Here is a 21,551-nt window from a genome sequence, read left to right on the forward strand (position 1 = left end):
AATCAGAAGACCCTGGGAGCAGTAGATTTCGGGAGAAACAAAGTCTAAATGAGCCTTTCCCATTTGCTTTGCACGTAACCAAAGGAAAACGCACTTGAGTGAAAAGAACAAGGTACTCTGCGTTTGGAACGGGGTCAGAGGCAGTGCGCATCCTCCATGTCTTCGGACACGGTCAACTCCCTGCGACTTGAGGGCTGGCTTTATTGTCAGACTCCGGAAACCTCTAGACCCGGATCACGAGAGAAACTAACGGCACAAGCAAAGAGCGGGGAGGGGCGGATGAGGATGAAGCCAAGACAGAAGAAATCGAACTCTGGTCTTGGGCCCAGGCCGGGCAGCGGGGCGGGGGCAGCGGCGTTCAGCCTCAGAACTCGGTCAGCTTCACCTCTTGGTGTGGACACTGGGCGCTTCGCAGGACCCACGGAAGGCGCATAATCTCCACTCGAGCTCACTTCGTCGGACCTAGGATGACTGCCGGAGGGCGAGTCTAGCGGCCGGCCCGGAGCTAGCTGCGTGGGTAACAGTGGTCGGATCCTGGGGCGCAGCCTGGCTCTGGTCCCTAACCAGCTCCACCCGGCTCTCGCCAGCGCGTCCTCCCACCCAGGAGCTGGAGGATGGTCCCGGGGCGCGCCGAGTGTCTTCAGCCCGATCCTCCCTGTTGTGTGAGTCGCACGCGCGCCCAGTTCGGAGGCAGCCACCCTCGCTGCTGCTGACAGGTGCTGCCCGGAGGGCGTCGGGTGCGGTCCCAGGCGCAGCTGGAAACGCACGCCCGGTGCGTGTAGCGTCCCGAGCCCGGAGCCAGAGAGGAGAAGGGGCCAGGGCGCGGCCTGGGGGACTCCAGTGGACTGGAGCCGCGGAGCGCGGAGCTAGAAACTTTGCGGCGGCCGAGATTTGGCTACAGCGCCAGCCCACCCCCGCGGGTGCGGGAGGAAGAGGCAGCGCCGGAGTCCCGCGGCCGGAGAGCCTCGGCGGCGGCGGCGTCTTTTCCCCGCTCTGGCCTGAAGCCGCCGGTCACTCCCGGCTTCTGCTGCTGCGTCCGCCGTCGTCGCTGCCACCGCGGGGCTCCGGGAGGAGGCGCAGCCGGAGCGGACGGAGAAGAAGGAGGAGGGGAGCGGAGGAGCAGGGGGTGAAGGATGGAGCCCCCGGCTGCCGCCGCGGGCTCGCCCGAGCCTGCGGCGGCGTCCTCTTCCTTCCAGGCCCGGCTCTGGAAGAACCTGCAGCTAGGGGTGGGCAAGAGCAAGGGCGGCTGGGGCGGGCGCGCGGGGGTACCCGAGCGCTGCACTGCGGACACCCCGTCGCCCTCCCCGCCACCCCCGGGGGGTAGGCGGGACGCACTGGCCGGCTTGGGTGGCGCGGGCAGCAGGTGGAGCGGCTTCAAGAAACGGAAGCATGTGCTGGACCGCGTCTTTTCCTCCTCCCAGCCCAACCTGTGCTGCTCCTCGCCGGAGCCTCTCGAGCCCGAGGGTGCGAGCAGAGCGGAGCAGGGGTCCACGCTGCGCCGCCGGATCCGCGAGCATTTGCTTCCCGCGGGCAGGGGCCCGGTGGCCGCCGCCGGAGCAGCCGGAGTGACGCCTCCTGGCGGACGCTCTCCGGACTCAGCTTGCTCTTCGTCCTCTGCCTCATCCTCCCTGTCCTCCTCACCCCAGCCGCCCCCGAGGGGGGACCGCGCCCGAGATGAGGGTGCACGGCGTCGGGGCACCGCGGCGCACTTGTGCCATCAGAAGAGTTCCTCCCTGCCGGGCACCACCTGCTTGGAGCAGCTGCTGGAGCCATCGCCGCCGCCTCGAGCTGAGCCAGCACGGAGCCGAGCAGAGCCGCGAACCACGAAGGGCGAGGCGCGCGGCAGCAGACGGGTGAGTGACAGGTGGGCGCGGCCCGAGCCTAGGTGCGCGGGGCCACGCCTCCAGCTGTGGGCGATCGAGACCCCGGGAGTTGCTGGCGGGGTAGGGGTGCTACCAAGTTCAAGCAGTGGAAAGAAAACGTCCCTCTCCTGCTTAGTAGAGTACTGACTTGCGCTCTGACTTTACTTTTGACAGAAATAATACCTACTGCTAGAAGCTGTTTGAGTAGTTTTCCCAGTTGCCGATGAAAGTGGAAGTATTAATTGTAGCCAAATAGGAGAGGAATAAAGTTAGACACAAAATGGGTACTTTTTGGAGATCTCCTAAAAGGACTGTCCAGCTAAGTCTCATCTTGTCAAAAGAAAAACAAGCAAACCCAACAACTTGCAGGGAAAATTAGAAATGCGAGGAGGTGAATTAATGGCAAACGTGAGGTCATGTCTTGGGGAAACCCTTTAGGCAGAAGTCTGTTCATCTTCCAGGCCTCCCTTCTCAAAACTTTCTGCTGCGAGTGGATCGCTGCTTAACAAATAGCGTGAGTGTCGCTTCCGAGTTAAAGCGATGTTCCTATGGCCTTTTTTGTTTTGATAGTCATCTGAAGTAGTTGCGTTTAAATTATTCTGCTGTAGACGTGATGTTGACTCTCTGGTCAGGCAAGAGTCAAGTAAAAATGTACCTGTAAGATCTGTAAAGCGTTCCACTGAGCGGCAGCTTTTACTCCCTCGGTTTTGTGGAGGCGATGTTCTCCTTTTGTAAATTTTTATCAAATCGTGTTAATGCTAGCAAATATTTTGAAAGTTCCATTCTGCCAGAGACCTAAAGAACTCTTTTCTGCCAGTACATCTTATTTTGTTTAAATTCTAATTATTTTGACTCTGATTAATTGTTAGGTTAATGACATATGCATTAAAACTTTAATTAGATTAAAAATTGGGCCACAAAAACCATGAGGCCATGCGTTGAAGGGTAAGATATGGGAATAGATGGGATTTCACTTGAAAATGTTTATAGTTTATTGGCTAATTTATTAGTGTAATTTCAGAAAGTAAACCAGAATACTAGTATGTTTTGTTGTTTAATAAACACAATTGCTTGCAGTAACCTGATGTTACTAATGCTCTAGAAAACACCTGATGGTTTAGTAAAAGGTTACAGTTATTCTCAGAAGCGTAGGCAGAAATAATACTGACAAAAAGCCTAAATAAACCTATCTTTCCTTTTATCTTGAAAGAGAATTGACTAGAACTCCTGTTTCTGGTTCCAAAATGAGGTAAAAAGTGGTTTTAAAAAGATTGTTTAAATTCAGTGTAGATGAATACTATATGTTTTAAAAATATTTATATTTGAGTGTGTACCTAATCCTAATGTGTAAGAATTTTAGAGCTGGGGTACTTGCTTACATTTGTTTTTATTAACTTTTATGATCAAGAATGATAAAAAATAAGAACTGAATTAGTTTGGAAGGCAGAGATCATATTGCTGCAAATGTTAACTTACTAAATAACTTTGCAGTTCACTGAACCAAGATATTTTCACAGTGAAAGCAGAGAATTCAGAATTAATCTTTATATTCATTTTTACCCAAACGTTTTCAGACACTATCAATCTTTATTTGAAAAACTGCTGTGTAAATATAAATTTTGTATACAAAAGACCAAAAAACCTTTTTTGAGAGGATACTAAACAAACATTATTGTGTGTGCCTTCACTATATGTTGGGCACTTCCATGATTTAATCCTCATAGCTGCCCTACATGATAGAAGTTCTTGTTGCTATTTTATGCATTAGGAAATCAATGCTCAGAGAAATTAAATAATCTTTCCAAGGTCACATGGTTAATATATGACAGAGAGAGTTTTTGTCATTCTCCACAATGTTTTTCCATTGCTACAGCTACGTTTGACAACTTTTAGAACTTTTTATGTCTCTGAGATAACTTCAGTCCTATTGATTAATACTTGCAAGTTTACATACATTCTGGATTCCTAGAATCAGTTCTGTGATGGATTAGGTGAATTAATTTGTTCTTTGTTCTCTGTAATGCATTGTTGCATATCTTTTATATCACATTTACAAATGACATTATTGATCATACTGTCTGTAGTTCTAAAGAAGCTTCTTATTATAAAGAACCAGCATTTCAATGAAGTCATAGGAGGAATACAAAAGCTAAAATATCTTTCCAAGAGTAGGTGAAAAGTGGAGTGTAGGCAGGAAAATAAGCCCTGATGCTTTATTGTTGATTCCCTGCATCTGCTGCTCAGGAAGCCTTGTGCACTGAGAAGTGGACAGTTTTCTCCATTACGAGTCACAAATCCAGTTTTCAGCAGCTCTCTGTCACTAATGCACAACAGAGGATTCCTCAGTCCTCTAAATGCCTCTTTGCCCAACTCAAGGAGTCTGGCTCACCTCTCTGAATGGAGAGAAGAAAGAAATGGAGTTGGAATCTGGAACTGGAAGAGGACTCTCTAAGGTGTCCAGGAGTAGGTGTAACTCGGCAGCACCCTTCCGAGCTTCCTGCATGTCTCAGAGATCTTTCCTTGCTCTCCTCTAACACCTCATTGCTGAAGATACTTGGGCATGGGGAGGAAGCTCGTAGCACATGCAGATTTCAGTTTTATTCACAGTTCATAAGCACAGATGGGAACACATAAAAAGAAAAGATGCTAAAAACATTAAATCCATCTTCAGATCGCCTAGATAAAAAGCACTTTCTCTCAAGGAAGAAAGAAAATTCGTTGCAAAATGAGGCAAATTGCTCACATTTTCTCTTGTTCTCTGCTTGATCCTGGCATCAGCCATGTTCTCCAACACACTCCCCACCTCTCCACTGCCCAGCCGAGCACGAGGACACAACAACATATGGGCACATACACTGACACTGAGTGGAGATATTAAGCAAAACCAAAAAAATCATTTTGGACTGCCAGGGAAAGAGATTTGGAAGTCGCTGATGTATAACAATTACAACTAAACAAACCATTCTACCTCCTATGCCCCTGTCAGCCCTCTTGCTATTATGTTTTCTTTAGCCAAATATACCTTTGAATGACAGTTTAATAGACTTAATAATGCCTTGCTGTTGGGCCATGTGCATTATTTAAAATGTTCTGCTTTGAAAAAAAAAGAAACCCCGTTCTTCCCACTGATTCTAGTTCACGTGCTGGGCCATATTGTCATACCAGATGCATTTCATTTTCTGCAATGCAGTTGGGAAAGATGCATTCTCAATTTGTGTGCATATCAAAAATGTGCCAATTTTATGTATTCTATCTTGATGAGTTACTAAAATTATACTTTGCTAGAATCAGAAATTCCGTTAAGATAAAGAGTTAGGAATGAATATGTTGCATTTTTTAAGTGTTTTAACAAAAGTGTGTAGTGTTTATGAATGTTAAACCTTTGTTGTTTTTTTTCAAATTCATTTTGTTAAAATTGCTGTCATCGAGGAGCAAAAATGATTTTGAAAAACAGTGGATAAAATATTCAGGGTATGATAGGAATATCCATTAATTGGGATAAAATTCCTAAAACACATATGAAAGCCCCCCAAAAAAGTGGAAGATATTTTCTAAGATTAAGTCTAGACATGAAGTAAATATTGCTTTATTAATTATCTGATCTTTTAAAGAAAGCCTGTATTTTCAAAAACTATTAAAAATGTGATTTGGGTAATTTTTGCTATTTATTTTTCAGGTGTCTTTAATCTTACTTCAAAGAACCTAACTTAGTCTTGGGGAAGGCACAAGTTTTAAAAATATTCCTAATGTAAATCATTAAAACCACTAAAAATCCCCCAGTAATCTAAAAAGTAAGCTCCTAAAAGGAGTGTTAGTAGCTTTTTCAAAGCTTTTGCAAGTGAGAGAGTGAGGGTGAGATCTTAGAACATTTTGGAGCAGCGTGTAAAGTTTGATGTGTGATTGCATTCTTGAGAAATATTGGGACATCAGGTTGTTCCAGAGAAAGGGCATAAACAGAGTGATAGGTTTACTTTGGCGTGGAATTGTTTCCAGTAACTTTTAATTACTATCAGGTGTATCTGGTGGAGCTGAGTAGAGCTGTGGATACCGTATAAATGCAACTGTTATGAGGTAGATGTTTGAAATTGGCTTGAAACCTGTCTCAGTAGGCACTAGCAATTGTGTGCTGTTATTATTTTTGAAAGGTATATTAAACTTTTGCCACTGCCACCGTTACAAGTAGGTGAGTGTTGAAAACAATTAACAGGGGCTTTGATGGTCCTTTTCATTGAGGATGTAAATTATTTTCCTTGCAGTGGTGGCAAAAGTAGCCTAAAATTAACCCAGGCAGTACTGGTGACATCACAGCTTCACACAGTAATGAAAAAATCTTATATAACTTTTGGAAAATGTGTGCACATTATCATAAAAATGAGAATACATACTTGGAGGAATAAAATAAATTTAACAGATTCATAAAGAAAGTAGGACAAATATTCCCCCTTTTTTTCTGTTGCCCCATTGTTCGGAAATATGGGATGATTTCACAAGATTAAAGGTTAATAATATGTCTTTGGCACCACAGGGAAACATGTAGTATGATTTCTTTGCTCATAAGGATTATCAAAACGTTTGCCAACTCTAGACTGATGAAGAGTAAAAAAGTATGTGTAGATAACATAAGCATTGAGAAAATCTGCAGATTCAGAAGTTAGGGTAATGCATTTTTTAGTTAAATCATCGTTACTTACAGTATCGTAGCAGACATCTATTTTAGATAAGCAGAAATTAAGTTTTTGAAATCTGAAACTTTTTTGCTTTGAATTTTTTATTTTGCTGGAAAACTTACTAAAAACTATATATTTCCCTGCCTCAACAAACCAAGCATCCTAAATAAAAGGACTTGGAAACAAGAAGGCAAGAACATCATTACATGACCATAAAGTGATTTTGAAACTTTTCCAAGAGAACTTATCTCTTGATATCTGAGAGCCATTTTTGTGAATACTGGCTTTTGGGGCGGGAGGTTGTTTATGTGAATGAAACAGATATTGTCTTAACTTTCTTTAGGTAAGCTTGCTTGTTTTCATAAAATTACAGTATAACGCATACCTATTTATGATAAGCTTATCTTCCTATAAAGTTAATTATTCAAAGGTGGGAGGCACTCTTCCTCAAGTCCTTTTTTTCACTTGCCAAATAATCTTTACTGTCTTTATTTGTGAATTTTGATTTGTCAACTACCATTGAAAATATCATTTTTTTTCCCTGCATGGTGAACTTTATGTGCTATCTTGATTTCTTTGTCATTGTCAACCTTTTCTTCTAATTTACATTGCTTTTTATAAGTCACGTGTGGAAAGTGATTACTGTACCTCAACAATTCAAGATTGTATGCAAATATATTTCCCCCTCCAATGTATACCAGTTTCTTATCATTAGAAAGTTTTTTCAGCAGAATAGCAGGCCACAATTTCCCCAGTGTCCCAAGTACTCCTAATTAATATTAGTCTGAGTGCAAGCAACATGAAAACTGCATTTTCAATATAATGAGATTTTAAAGTCCTGCATACTACCTTCTTGAGAGAACAATTTTCCTATGAAATCTGTTTGAGATATTTTATGTCAGCCTTATTTCCCATTCTTTTGGGCCCTAGCCAATCTGGAAAATTATGACACATGATAGGCAAATGGGACTCTGGACATTTTAGGATCAATGCATCCTCTTAATCACATGGGTTTTATTTAGAGAGGCTCCTTCAGTATTAGCAATCTCACTGTATTTTGCACTGCTAGAGTAGAATTTGGCAAGCCTTAGTACGTATAGTGGACCTATTTAATCAGCATTGTAAACTGGATCGGGGAAGACTACTCAATAAATGGTTGCTGAATGAACGAAGGGGTGAATGGGTGGGCTGGAGCTGTTCAGAGATAAGTTCTCTTGGAAAAGTTTCAAAATCACTTTATGGTCATGTAATGATGTTCTTGCCTTCTTGTTTCCAAGTCCTTTTATGGCTGGCAAATGTATTTGACGTTCCCCTCTTCTCCCAGTTGCTGGCATGGCTTTCCCTTAATTCTGGTTCATGTCTGAGGGCATAAAGGGAGGATTTGACCACCATATTGTGCTCACGTGGGGGATGGAAGAGTGATTTCTGCTTCCGAGGTCTCTGGCTCAAGGATGCATTTCTTGTTACTGGTCTCCGATTCTAGGTATCTGTTTTGCACCCACGTTTCCTTGTCTGGCCTATGAGGTCGTACCCCGACCCCTGGATCACCAACACCTGTTGACATGTCCTCACTCATGATCTCTGAGCCTTGAACTCTCCTTGGATCTAAGCTCAACATACTTTCCTGCCTGCTTCCTTGCACTTCTCCTCAAACCCATTTACTTTAACTAGATTAAAACCCCAATCTCGATCAAGAATCCTGCCCTTACTAGCCTGACTCATTCTGTTGCCAAGTGTGTGAACTGGGGTTCAGACGGTTGGTCAGTTGCTTTTCATAGTGACTACCTGTCTAATGCTGAGCCTATTTTTAGAACACCAAAGACTCCTCCAGAAAATCTGCACTGCCTGTCGACTGCATTTGCCTATACAGGGCGTTTCTTCCCTTGGAGGACTGGCCCAGAGCTGGTCATTGTCTCTGTGTCCCTACTTCCTCTTCTCCTATTTTCAAACTCTCACCATGTCTGCTCTTGGACATCATCACCCTTTTCCTTCGTCCTGCTTGCTTTCTCTTCCTCCTTAATATCGTCTCTCTTTCTGATTGCAAGACGAGTTTTGTAACTGACCATTAAGCATCTGGAGCTGTGCTGTCCCATATGGCAGAGCCACTGGCTACCGAGCCCTGGAAAAGTGGCTAGTTCGCGTTGAGACGGGTGGAAAGCATAAAGCGCACACCACATTTTGAAGCCTTAGCTCAAAGAAGAGGAAGTAAAATATCTTATTACTAATTTTTTATGTTGCTTGTGTGTTGAAATAGTATCGTGGGTATATTGGATTAAGTAAAATATATTATTAAAGTTAATTTCACCCACTCCTTTTCATTTAAAAAGGTGGCTGCTAGAAAATTTTAAATTATATATGTGACACATTTTTATTTCTGTTGGCCAGCACTGATCTAGAGCAGGTGTTCAAACTCCATTACCCACAGGGGCCATCAAAATAAAGAAAATGAGCAAAGGTTTGATGGCGCCCGTGGTGAGCGAGGAAGCCGGTGCCTCATTCGAGGGGCAGCTGCTTCTCAACTCCAGCTGATTATTATCATGCAGTGAAAGCAGTGCTGCCAGGGTTTCTAGATTCTTTAACAGAAGCCAAAAAAATCCAGATTTTTGCTTGAAGTCTCCAGAATCTTGAATTTTTGACAAAGAATTGATTTTTAGAAAAACGCAACACAGACCAAATAAAATATATCTCTGGGCTGACTTTAGCTATCAGCTTGAACTTCTGACTCAGAAAGCTCATGTTTGATTTCTCCTCTCCCCTCCCAGTGCTAGATGAATGTTATCTGGACGTAGTAGATGTCAGTACATTTCACAGAATAACAGCATCAGGAGTGGTGGGATGGAAGACGGAATGCGGCGGGTTGGAGGGTGCATGGAAAGACGAGGTGGGGACAGAGAGAGTGGCCAAGCAGTTTGGCTCTCCACAAAGGATCAAAGAAAGTGGTGATGAGAACACGAGAACCATGCTGGGATGGGATCATGGGCAGGTTTTTGTTTTTTGTTTTTTTTTAACATCTTTACTAGAGTATAATTGCTTTACAATGGTGTGTTAGTTTCTGCTGTATCATACGGTATGCTGACACACATGTATGGAATTTGGTTTTGTTTTTAATGGATATCACCTGAGTGGGTTGATGAGTCAGCGCTTGTGGAGAGGGAGAAATTGAAGTTAAAGGAGAACGGGGGTTAATTGATGGATGAAGGCCTTAAGGACTCAGGTGGGGGTGGGTCCCAGAGACCAGGGGAATGGTAGCGTCAGTGGAAGAAGGATCCTCTCCCTTGCAGATGGAAGGGACGGTGCGGGTGTGGATGCAGGTAAGGAGTAGGCTGGGGGGCAGCAATTTGAGGGTGTTGCCACCCAATGGCCTCTGCCTTGTTTTGAAGTGTGCTTAGGATTCGGACACAGGGAGATGGAGGAAAGAATATTGCCATAGGCACAGAGGCGAACAAGTGCCCTATGTATTCAAGAAATGGGCTGTCACTAGTGGGACTGAAGCCTAGGGTGTGGGGTGGGGTAGAGGAAAATGAAGGTGCAGCTGAAGGTCTGGGATCTCTGGGGGTTGAGGAGCGTATCTAGGGAGGCAGAGGGACCCCCGGAGGCATTTGAGCAGGGGAGACAGGGGCACGTGAGCCTTGGAAGGGTGAAGTTGGCAACAGGGGCAGGCGACCACTCGGAGGCCAAGGCAGTCCCGTGAGAGCCTGATGTTGGGCAGGTGACTGACCTTGGGGATGCGGAGATGGAAAGATTTATTAAGACCAGGGATGTAGCTGAACCTTCAGAAAAGGGAGAGTGAAAGGAATAAATTAGAGCACATGTGTCCCCCTTATGTTTTTGATTTTTCCTGGTTCTGTTCACAAATGCTTGTACTGAAAAGTATTTTCCGTTGCGAGGGAGAGGGAAGGTTAAGTTTTGAATTTGCATTTGTGTAAAATGGTTAAAGGTGCCAGGCTCCTGAGTGCCAGATGGTCACCTATTTACTGTAATAGCTCAGATTCTTTTTAAAAAACTTACTTTATTGAAGTATAGTTGATTTACAATGTTGTGTTAATTTCTGCTGTATAGCAAACTGATTCAGTTATACATATAGATTCTTTTTTCATAGTCTTTTCCATTATGGTTTATCACAGGATACTGAGTATAGTTCCCTGTGCCATACAGTAGGACCTTGTTTTTTATCCATTCTATATATAATAGTTTGCATCTGCTAAGTCCAAACTCCCAATCCACTCCTCCCCAAGCCACGCCCCCCCCCCGCCGCCTTGGCAACCACAAGTCTGTTCTCTATGTCTGTGAGTCTGTTTCTGTTTCGTAGATAAGTTCATTTGTGTCATATTTTAGATTCCACATATAAGTGATATCATATGGTATTTGTCTTTCTCTTTCTGACTTAACTTCACTTAGTATTGTAATCTCTAGGTCCATCCATGTTACTGCAAACGGCATTATTTCATTCTTTTTTATGTAAGAGCTCATATTCTTTATATTATAGTTATTTTGGATTCTTCCATGAGTAAAATAGTTATTTTCCCTGCAGTATTAGGCACTGAAAATAGTGTTAACGGAGCGAAAAAAGGGCAAAACATATGTTTGGCAGTTTAAAAAAAAAAAAGGTAAAACAAGAAAACCTCCTACACATTTCTGTTACATAGATTTTTTATGGTGTCTGATGTCAGAGAGACTAAATATTTGGGGAAATATTTATAATGAAAAGGTTTGGAATTGAAGGACTCTGTTGGCAATTTTCGATCTTAAGGCATTGTGGCTCAAATGTGTTGAAATGTGCATTCTCTCTCAGATGCAGGGTTGACCCATGCATGACACAGGATCAATTTCTGAAAATTACAAATAGTTACTCTCTCAAAATAGAAACGATATTCTATCTGGACCCTTAAGCCATATTTGACCCTTGTTCTTTTATTGAAATGTAAAATAGCTTTTTTTTTTTAAATAGCTTTTGATAAGAGAGAAATTCATTTCTATAGTTTCCTTTGAATAATATTTTCACCACACCGGACTAGAAGTCTGAGTGTTTTCCAGAATCTCTTTTGCGATTGGAATAGGTTTTGGAGACAAGTTCTATGTCACTACAGAGCTGTTGCCAAACCTCAAGCTTCCTGGCGGTTGGAACACTCTCCTTCAGCGTGGCCGCTGTCTCCTGGCTGAGAGCAGTCACAGGCTGCGCCTCCCTTTTCTTTCTTTGCCTCCCTGGACTTTCAAAAGGAAGCAGGAGTAGGGGGCAGGGGCGGGGTCCAGCTGAGATTGGGATCTCACCTGGTTCTCTGTGGCCTTGCACACGTGCCCTTTCAACTCAGCGGTTTTAAGCAAAAAAAAAAAAAACCACATTGACTGAACCAGTTTGGTTATCGCCCCAGTCCCACTCTGCTCCCTTCTGCCTGCTAGGTGGCATTCGTTTACTCCAGACTCAGGCTGCTGCTTCTGTGACTCCTGAGACTTAGGGGAACGGGAGAGTTGGGAGGGAGAACGACCTTTCGCAGTTAGTTTCCCAGGCCCCACGCCCTCTGCCTCTTTTCGAGGAAGATGGAGCTTTGTAAGGTGTTCTTAATCTGCTCCTCTCTACCTGACATTTTCACTGTCCCCAGTGCCAACGTTTTTCTTCCTGGGTATATGCCAGGGTATGAGGAAGAACTTTACGGACCTTGCCACGAGAGGGTCTTTGTGTATTTTGAATGACCAACCATGGTTAGTCTGTGTACCTCTGTCACAGGACTATCCAGGTGGTATATTCTTTGGGTCCTGGCTCTTCATTCTGTGCCCTCCTGCCACTTGCCTTTCAGCTATGTCATTTCTTTTTCTTTCTGGGAATAAGAGCAGAGAAAATAAAAAAGAAAAGTCAGGCATTTTTTTTTTTTCTGTTAGGGGCTTTCATAATTTTTTTTCCCACAGTGAAGTTTAAATAATTGGCTCCTATAATGTTTTGACATTTTGTGTTGCTCTGACATAGGCTGTACACACACACGCACACCCACACACAATTATGCCTTCACCTAGTATGGTTTATACACGTACCTGTTTTTTCACATGCATCATATTTCCCACTGGAGTCAAAGATTAAACAGAAGAACTCCAAAATTCTTCCACCTAAATTTAATGTGATAATACTAAATTTCAGTGATAACATAGTCCTTACAAATGGTCTAGGTTCATTTAGTATGAGTAGGTGTACAATAACCAGCTCAACCAATGAGAAAAAAAAATTAGAAGACAGTTTTTATCGTTCACTATGGAGTGTGCTCTACAAAGGGAATGAGTAATCGTCCTTTGAATTTAAACTAATGTATAAGGAATACCTTTTCTTCAGTAAGAATAATCATTCTTCTGTAACTATTCATCTTATTTACAGCCACCATGGAAGAGAGGTCTTTGAATTATTTCCTTAATCTTTTGCAATCTAGATGTCACAGTAACTAAGATCTGTCGTTAGTTATTTTCGGCTTGGCCTGGCTTTACTCTCACAAAGTGATCCTCACAGATAAAAAATGGGGAGACATTTTGGAGAGTTTCCTTACTGATACAGTTTTAATTAGAGAAAAAGTGATCCCTTTATTCTTATTTCTTTTTAATTGGGGTATAGTTTTACAATGTTGTGTTAGTTTCTGCTGTATAGCAAAGAGAAGTAGAGTTCCCTGTGCTATACAGCAGGTTCTTATTAGTTATCTATTTTATACATATTAGTGTACATATGTCAATCCCAGTCTCCCAGTTCCTCCCACCACCGCCCATCCCCCCGCCACTTTCCCCCCTTGGTGTCCATACGTTTGTTTTCTGCATCTGTGTCTCTATTTCTGCCCTGCAAACCGGTTCATCTGTACCATTTTTCTAGATTCCACATATATGCGTTAATATACGATATTTGTTTTTCTCTTTCTTCACTTACTTCACTCTGTATGACAGTCTCAACCCTAAAGAGTTATACCTTTAGGGTTGTAAAGATGTATTCTCATAATCACAGAAAGCTCAATTTTTGAAATCACCTGAAAAAGAGAGTTGGAGAATAACTGAGTTAGGACCAAATGGATCTGGGACAGCAGAGCTTTTGTTTGTGTTGGCTGCTTAAAGGATGTTCTATTTTCTGTTAATGTTGCTAATGTTTCTCAATGGCTCTTTTTATAACATAACTCTCTTAATTATATATGGATGGCATTTTGAATGGTGTATTTGTAAGTGCCCATTTCATATTTGAATATCTATTTTTTTCTTTCTAGGAGTATAAGTCTAATGTGAGTTCCAAGCAGCTACACAAATTTTGTTTGTATTTGGTGCTAGAGTTTTGTACCAGGTTTGTGTGGACTTGTTTTGCATAAGTGTCCATGACCATCTTTGTAATGTTATCTGCTGGGGTAGGGCTTGGCCTTCACTACCCTGCCTTTGAATTAATATTTGTTAAATCACAGTGCACACTCTGTCTTCTGAAGTTTCATTATATGAGGTAGGACATGCTCACGATGGTCCTCTGACCACCCTGGGCTGGGCTCTCTTTGCTCAGTTGTATCATGTTACCTATGACATGAGGCCAACTAACTATGGGTCCTCTCACCCCCCTTTTATTTTATTTTATTTATTTTTCTTCTAGGTTAATTGAGATATAATTGACATTAACACTGTATAAGTTTAAGGTGTACAGCATAATGATTTAGATACATCATGAAATGATCATCATAGTAAGTTTAATGAACATCCGTCATCTCATATAGATATAACATTAAAGAAATAAAAAGAAATTTTTTTTCTTATGAGGAGAACTCTTAAGGTTTAATGTTATAACAACTTTCATGTGTAACATAACACAGTGTTAATTATATTTGTCATGTTGTACATTACATCCCTAGTACTTATTTATCTTAAACTAGAAGTTTGTACCTTTTGACTGTCTTCATCCAATTCCTGCTCCTCCCTGTCCTCTCTGGTAACCACAAATCTGATCTCTTTTTCCTTGAGTTTATTTGTTTGTTTGACACTTTATAACTAGTGTTAATAACAGCTAAACACACAGGGCATTTATTATGTATTGGCACTATTCTAAGTGCTTTTTATGTATTAACTTATTTATTTACTACAGTACTTTCTGAAGTAGGTTTATTATCATTTGCATTTTCCAGATGAATAAAGTGAGCTAGAGGAGAATAGGTGACTTGTCCCAAGTCACACATCATATAATTTGGATCCAGTGCACTTGGCCCTTAAGCTCTACAAAGGAAGGCTGTTTGTAGTAGGTTGTGCCTGAGAAGCCCGGTTTAGGAAAACAGCTCCAAGTGGAGTTGTTTTTTCTCCTCATCTCAGTATTGACATCAGAGCTCTTCTTTGCCCCTGCCATTTCCTTCCCATCTTTCTGATCTCTGAAGGTTGTCTCATAACAAGAAAATTTAATGAAGACAGATTTAGTATAACAGAAGATTTTGGTGTCAGGCATAAACCTGGCTCTACCACTTCCTTCTTACTGGTCGGAAGCCCTCTGAGATCTCTTTGATTGCTAGATAATGGTATAGCTAGCAACTTTTAAATGTCAGTCCTGCTTAAAAAAACTCTTCCTCACCAAGTGCCCCACTGTACATCATTGTTATGTCTGTTATTGATATTATCCTGAGGAACATGTTATAATTTACAAGACCCTTATAATTATGTATTTTCTATATTCTATAGCCTCATCTCATCTCTGTCATTAATCCTCTCTTGTTCCATGAACAGCATGGTAGTAGTGGAAGGAAACAAAGTAGATCTATCTACTAGGCATTCTTTGCTTTGTATCTCAAATAGATGTTATAAAATATGTACATTATTTCACTTTAACTCTCACAGAAATTTTGACGAAGAGATATTGTTATATATGCATTTATTTATGACACATAGGTATATGCTATAGTTGTATCTTATATACGGGAAATTCTTAGAGGCCATGTTAGTAATTTGCCTGCAGTCCTGATTCTGTCTACAGTTAGTAAGTGGCAGAGTTTGGGTAACAGACAGCTGATTTCTGCCAGGGCCATAGTTTCCAGGGTATCCACTGCTCCACCAGTAGTGAGGGCACATCAGTGCACCAGTGCCAGGTACATGACGTGCCCAAACCGGTGATTCGTGGTTGAGTCTGGTATTCCTTCAACACCAGCCCTGTCAATGAGTTTGAGTCTTACCATTGTTTTGGAGGGATAGCTGGAGGAATGTGCCATTATTAGTTGGAGAAAAGTATCTAAAAAAATATAGTGAGGGGCTTCCCTGGTGGCACAGCGGTTAAGAATCCGCCTGCCAATGCAGGGGACACGAGTTCGAGCCCTGGTCCAGGAAGATCCCACATGCTGCGGAGCAACTAAGCCCGTGCACCACAACTACTGAGCATGCACTCTAGAGCCCGCGAGCCACAACTTCTGAGCCCGCGTGCCACAACTACAGAAGCCCATGAGCCTAGAGCCCGTGCTCCGCAATAAGAAAAGCCACCACAGTGAGAAGCCTGTGTACTGCAACGAAGAGTAGCCCCCACTCGCAGCAACTAGAAAAAGCCCACATGCACCAATGAAGACCCAATGCAGCCAAAAAAAAAAAATATATATATATATATATATATATACATACATATATATATATGTATATATATAGTGAGTGGGAGTGTGTTAGTTTGTTTATTTGTGGGCTCAATTCCAAGAGCTCATAAGTGAATATTTCTCGGATCATTCTTCTCATGCGTGCTGTACATGTATTTTGACTTCCAGTGATGTTGTTAAACTCGTGTAAAACTAAAGGTGTACATTCTGCAGTTAGTCTAGGTGTTAGGATCTCTGGACAGGAAAACAAATTGTTCTCAGAGCATCTAGTTGTTTGTGAATATGCCCAAGTGGGGTATATTCTTTAAATAAGGAGAAGGCAAGATAGTTCTTGCCTTATGGTACAACCAGTGGAATTGGTACAACTTCTCATGTTTCTTGATAATAACAATAATAGCACTAAAATCTTAGTCTTGTGCCAGTCAGTGTTGCACAGGCATTACTTCATAGTCTTTGTGACGATAAGGAGCTGGAATACTTAGTCTCATTTTGTAGATGGATCACCGGAGGCTCAGAAAGTGTGAGGACTTGCTCGGGGTGGTGCAGCTATAAGTGGTAGAGCTGGGATTTCGTACCTAAGTGACTGGCTCCAAATGTCATGACTCTAATTGCCATGTTCTATGGTTTTCCTCAACACTGAAGAGCTGCTGTGTCTCCTGAGTATTGTCATATAGCTCTTTTCCAGGTGTCTTGGAATTGGGGAAAAATTTGGTTAGAATGTTCTATGTCGTGAACCAGCCTGAAGTATATATGTGTTGCTGGAAGATCCCATTCCAATCCAACATCAATGATTTTGGTAACTCATCTCTCCTCTTTTCTCTCTCTGGTCCTCACGTTTATTAAATATTTACCCTGTGGTAGACTTGGTATCTTTTTAATACCTTGATAAAGAAGACAGACCAATTTCTGTTCCCATAGACCTTATGATGTAGTAGAATAAACTTTCATTAAATTAAAAAAATACACAAATAATTATCAATTACAGTTGCGATAACTCATTCAGAGGTATGTAGAGAGAAATCGAACTACAGGAATGAATTGCAAGAGGTCCCAACCTAATCATGCAGGAAGGGGAGGGACAGGGCAGATTTTCCTGAAGAAGTGACATGTAGGATGAACTACAAAGAATGAATAAAAGTTGGCCAGATTTCCTGAGGAGAGGAAATGAGGGATGTGGCGGATGGTTATGGGCAGAGAAAACCACAGCAGAAGAAAAATTAGAGAAAAATTGTGTGGGCAGCTGGAATTTGGTTAATAAGAGGGAAAGTGAGGGGGGATGGGTCTGGAATGGTTGGCAGGGGCCAGATTATACAGGGTCTTTTGGGTCATGGGGAGATTTTGGACCCTTAGGTACCGAAGCAATCTTGAGAGCCTAGATGCCTCTGAAGAGCAGAACCACCTTCAGGAAAGTTCTTGACTTTCCTGGGAATAGCTTTCCTTCACTGCTATGTATGGAATCACATTGCACTCATAGGGTTGTTTTGTAAAGAGGTAGAGAAGTATGTTGGGGCCACCTTTCTCTACTAAGATAATGGTATTTTTTAAATGTCTATAATAAATAGAAATACCAAGTGGATGAAAATATTATTCCCCCTGGTAAAACATGTCATTTCACTTGTCCTCTTGCTTTTTTATTGAGCACGACTGGAAGGTAAATGAAGGTAGGAAATGCAGTCTAATTTCCTCCTGTCAATACTCAGGGGAGAGATTCTCTTTGACAGCACTTTTCAGAGCCTAGGTAGGGATGAAAATGAGATAAAGCTTGGTGATCCAGGTGTTACAGCTGTAAATTATGGAGAACATATTTTTTATGAGCTTCCAATTTCTTCCCTGAAGTCAGAGTGGGGAAAAAGAATGAAGAACTCTGGAAAGGAGTTGTGTAAGGAGGTGTACATTTAAAAGTCTGTATTTGTTAACATGATCGTGGGGTGATTAGGAAAACGGCTTATTGAACACGGTGGAGCAGATTTGATTTAAATTTTATATTTTCCTATATATTTTTTAAGATATAAAAATCTAAGTTTTATATTTTCATGTATTAGCCAATATTCACATTTGCAAAACAGATACGCAGTAGTGCCTAAGCAGGAAGGAAAGCTTAAAGTATGCAGAAGCTCCCCATTACACTTATCGTACAATGTTATAGTAGGAAAAGAAAGGAAACGTAAAAATTCCTCATCAAGACTGTAGTCTGTCAAAGTTGAATCAAACCTGACATGGGAGCATAAGGCAGCCTACCTGCCACTCTGAAAGCTTAGGGTATGGATTCTAGCATGTCCAGCAAGTGTGAGTGCTCAGAAATTGTACCAAGCCCCGCCCAAGTCAGGCCTGCCAATCTGTGCTTTGACCTCCCCAGCCAACTACTGTCACGACCAACACCCAGACAACATGGGTTGCCCTGAGCATCCAAGCATCACTGCCATCTAGTATAAGAAATAGCACCTAGTAAAAACTTTCAATGATATAAGCCATGCCCAACTCAAAAGAGTATCAAGAACCTACATATTCTTTATCTGCGTAACGTGGTTTCTTTTTGTTGTTGTTCTTTATGTAACATTTTACTGGAGTCATAACCAAGTAAACACTATGCTATTAAAATAGCAAAGGAATTGAACATTAATTCTCATTCCATTTGGGGATCATAAAACCTTTCCAGAAACTAATGAAAGTGTGGCATTCTCTTCATAAAGAAATACAGTTGTACACAAAACTAATATTGTGCATTCACCTTCAAGCAAGGAAGTCCATGATTTCCAATCCATGGTCTCCAAAACCCTCAGTTACTCCCCTTGGGATAAAAGGAAGACTCAGTGATAATTCTCATGAAATAAGATGGCCTTAATAGCACTATAAAAAAATAAAAACTTGAGTCTCTGAATTTTCAGCCATGACCTTGTTTACGTACTTATTTATTTCAGAACCTTGCAGGGTGCATGGACTGATTCTTCAAAGGAAAGAGCTATAGACAGGCCTTCTAGGGAGAGGTGCAGACGTGCCCAGAAATAAGAAGTCAGTCGTGCCCTGCAGCATTTCCTGAAGAGACCAGCATACAGTTAGAGCCCTCATTTGGTCATGATTGGCATTTTTTGTTAATATTGGGTTCTGTTTTCTGGAAGTTGATTTCTCTTCCCTTGTATGGAGACTGTCCTTTGGGACTGAACCACTGAGAAGCAAGATTCTATTACGAGAGAATGTGATATCGAATAAAAGCTTCCTCTGATTCTCCTCCTTAGTGGACATTTGCTGACTATTGGCTACCCTCACAGGGTCTTGTTCTAGATTCTGGGGACTCAAGGCTCCTGCCCTCTGGAAATTTTTCCTCTTAGCTGGGGAGATAGTAAATATACATAAAAGATACATGTCACTACCAGGTAGCATAAATATCCGTCTTTAGGGGGATAAAACCATGGGAATTCCTTTTCTCAGGAGCTAAATACAGAGGCTTAATTATCTCATTGTAACAGCTATGGGGACAATTGGTCTGGTTTGCACCAGCAGTAGTGTAATTAGACTTTTGTGCTGTCAGCTCTCTCTACTCATTTTCTCTCAATGATTCCAAAGCTATCTAATGTGCTAAAAAATGTAGAGGCCTGCAGCCTGGAGGCCTCTTCTTTTTTTGAAGGAAGAGCTTTGTTCAAGTTAGACGGCAGTTCTCAAACCTAAGATGTGGATGATTCAGAGGGACGTGGATCTCTGCTGTGTGTGCTGGGCCTTGACAAACGGAAGCACAGTTATTCCCTTTAAAATCAACCAACGAACCACAGGTCCAACTCAGAGCTCCTTGTCTGGAAGCCTAATTGTCCACTTGGGGCAGTGGCCTTTCAGAGGGAAGGTGGGTGGAGCTGGAATGTGAGTGCCTGTTGGAGAACTGTTGCTTGGTGGACCAGGAACCAGGCAACTGACCTGCTGCTGGCTGGCTCCATGGGTCCTGCCAGGTGGACCAGGCTCGGGCACTGAACCACACCATGGTTCCTGTCATCATAATTTGAGGAGAGGTGGGTAGGAATGGAGATGTCTAATGAGACAGATGGAGCACAGGCATCAGGGATGTCTTATTCAGGACTCCTGCCTTGTTACAGGAGCTCAACTCTTCTTGGATATGGCTTCAAAGGAGAGTGTACCTGCTCACACCTGGCAAAGCCCCAGGGCAACCTGGATCTAGAGCCTCAAACAGTGCCATCAAGTCTCTGTCTCCGCCCCTCCGTCCTCCTTTCTTCTCTTCCCTCAGAATTGCTTGGCCTTGGGCATCTTCCCTCTCAGGTAGGGTCTCTCTACCTGGTGGCCTCCAGCAGCTCTTGGCATCCATCCTCCCCACAGTTCTTGGCAGTGAGTCCCGTTGGAATGATTTGGAGCGTCACTGTGCCTCCTGTGGCCGGGTCACGTGTGTACCCTTGGAGCCCAGGAGTGAGGGGCATCCAGCTTAAATAATGTGGACTGAGAGGGGGAGGGAGGTGGGTCCTTAAAGGCAAATCAGATTGCTTGGAGGAGGCAAAATTTTTCAGTGTCCACATGGGTTCAATCAGTAATCAGCAGTTGGAAAGATGAGTGGTCAGCCATCCAGAAAATCTGTCTGGGGGCTGCTGGACCCGGCTCCTGGCTTGGAACACAGGGTCCGCTCCAGTTCTGCAGAGGGAGACTTTGTTTTCTGTGTTTTTAACGTAAAATGAGCATAGAATATGGCAAGTAGGTTCTTTTTTTTATGCCTTTCTTCTTGAATGGGTTATACTATGTAAAGCCATAGTAATGAGATGACTAATTTTAAAGTCAGGTATTCTACAAGCGATAGCACCTGAATTAACCTAAAGGGTAGCTGATTTATTGAGTCCTAGAATGTTGGAAAAGGACCTATAAAACATACTTTAGGGCTTCCCTGGCGGCGCAGTGGTGGAGAGTCCGCCTGCCGATGCAGGGGACACGGGTTCGTGCCCCGGTCTGGGAGGATCCCACATGCCGCGGAGCGGCTGGGCCCGTGAGCCATGGCCGCTGAGCCTGCGCATCTGGAGCCTGTGCTCCGCAACGGGAGAGGCCACAACAGTGAGAGGCCCTCGTACCGCAAAAAAAAAAAAAAAAACAACAACAGACTTTACATAGGTAGATACTGATACTTGGGAGATGAGTATACTGAAGAAGTTAAGATAATGTCCTCTTCTCCCTTTCTCAGAGCCTAGAATATAAGCAGTTCCTGATCTACACCCCACTGAAGAAGTTTCATTTATACAAACATGCTTGAGTAGTATTCAGCCAGTGCTGCCTCAGTTTCTCCTACCATCCCTGCCATCACACAATGGAAAAAAAACTTTGCTTTTAGGGTATCTGTGGTTTCAGTACAAAGGAAGAGAGAAAATAGTGCAAAAGAAGAATGGCTTAGGTGAGCTGCCTGCCCCTGGGATGGGGACCAGACTGGTTGACTTTGCCAAGGCACAGAGAAGACCAGGTGACTATGTTCCAGAGCTCAGTAAGACACAGAACCTCTC

The 21,551-nt window shown here is 42.7% G+C and overlaps 1 protein-coding gene across 4 annotated transcripts in view; it reads left to right on the forward strand.

Moving 5' to 3' along the window:
• Positions 1-1,133: 1,133 nt before the first annotated feature.
• The window catches only part of MCTP1 (multiple C2 and transmembrane domain containing 1), a gene marked incomplete at its 5' end in the record, with an annotated part of 535,475 nt that continues 515,057 nt past the window's right edge, over positions 1,134-21,551 (forward strand). For all 4 annotated transcript variants that reach the window (XM_082836435.1, XM_082836436.1, XM_082836437.1 and 1 more), the window contains one exon: positions 1,134-1,853. In XM_082836435.1, the coding sequence (XP_082692561.1) occupies positions 1,134-1,853 (720 nt within the window). The remainder of the gene's footprint in view (positions 1,854-21,551) is intronic.

This window comes from Leucopleurus acutus (genome assembly GCF_964270905.1).
Source record: "Leucopleurus acutus genome assembly, chromosome: 3".
NCBI classification, from domain to species: Eukaryota; Metazoa; Chordata; class Mammalia; order Artiodactyla; family Delphinidae; genus Leucopleurus; species Leucopleurus acutus.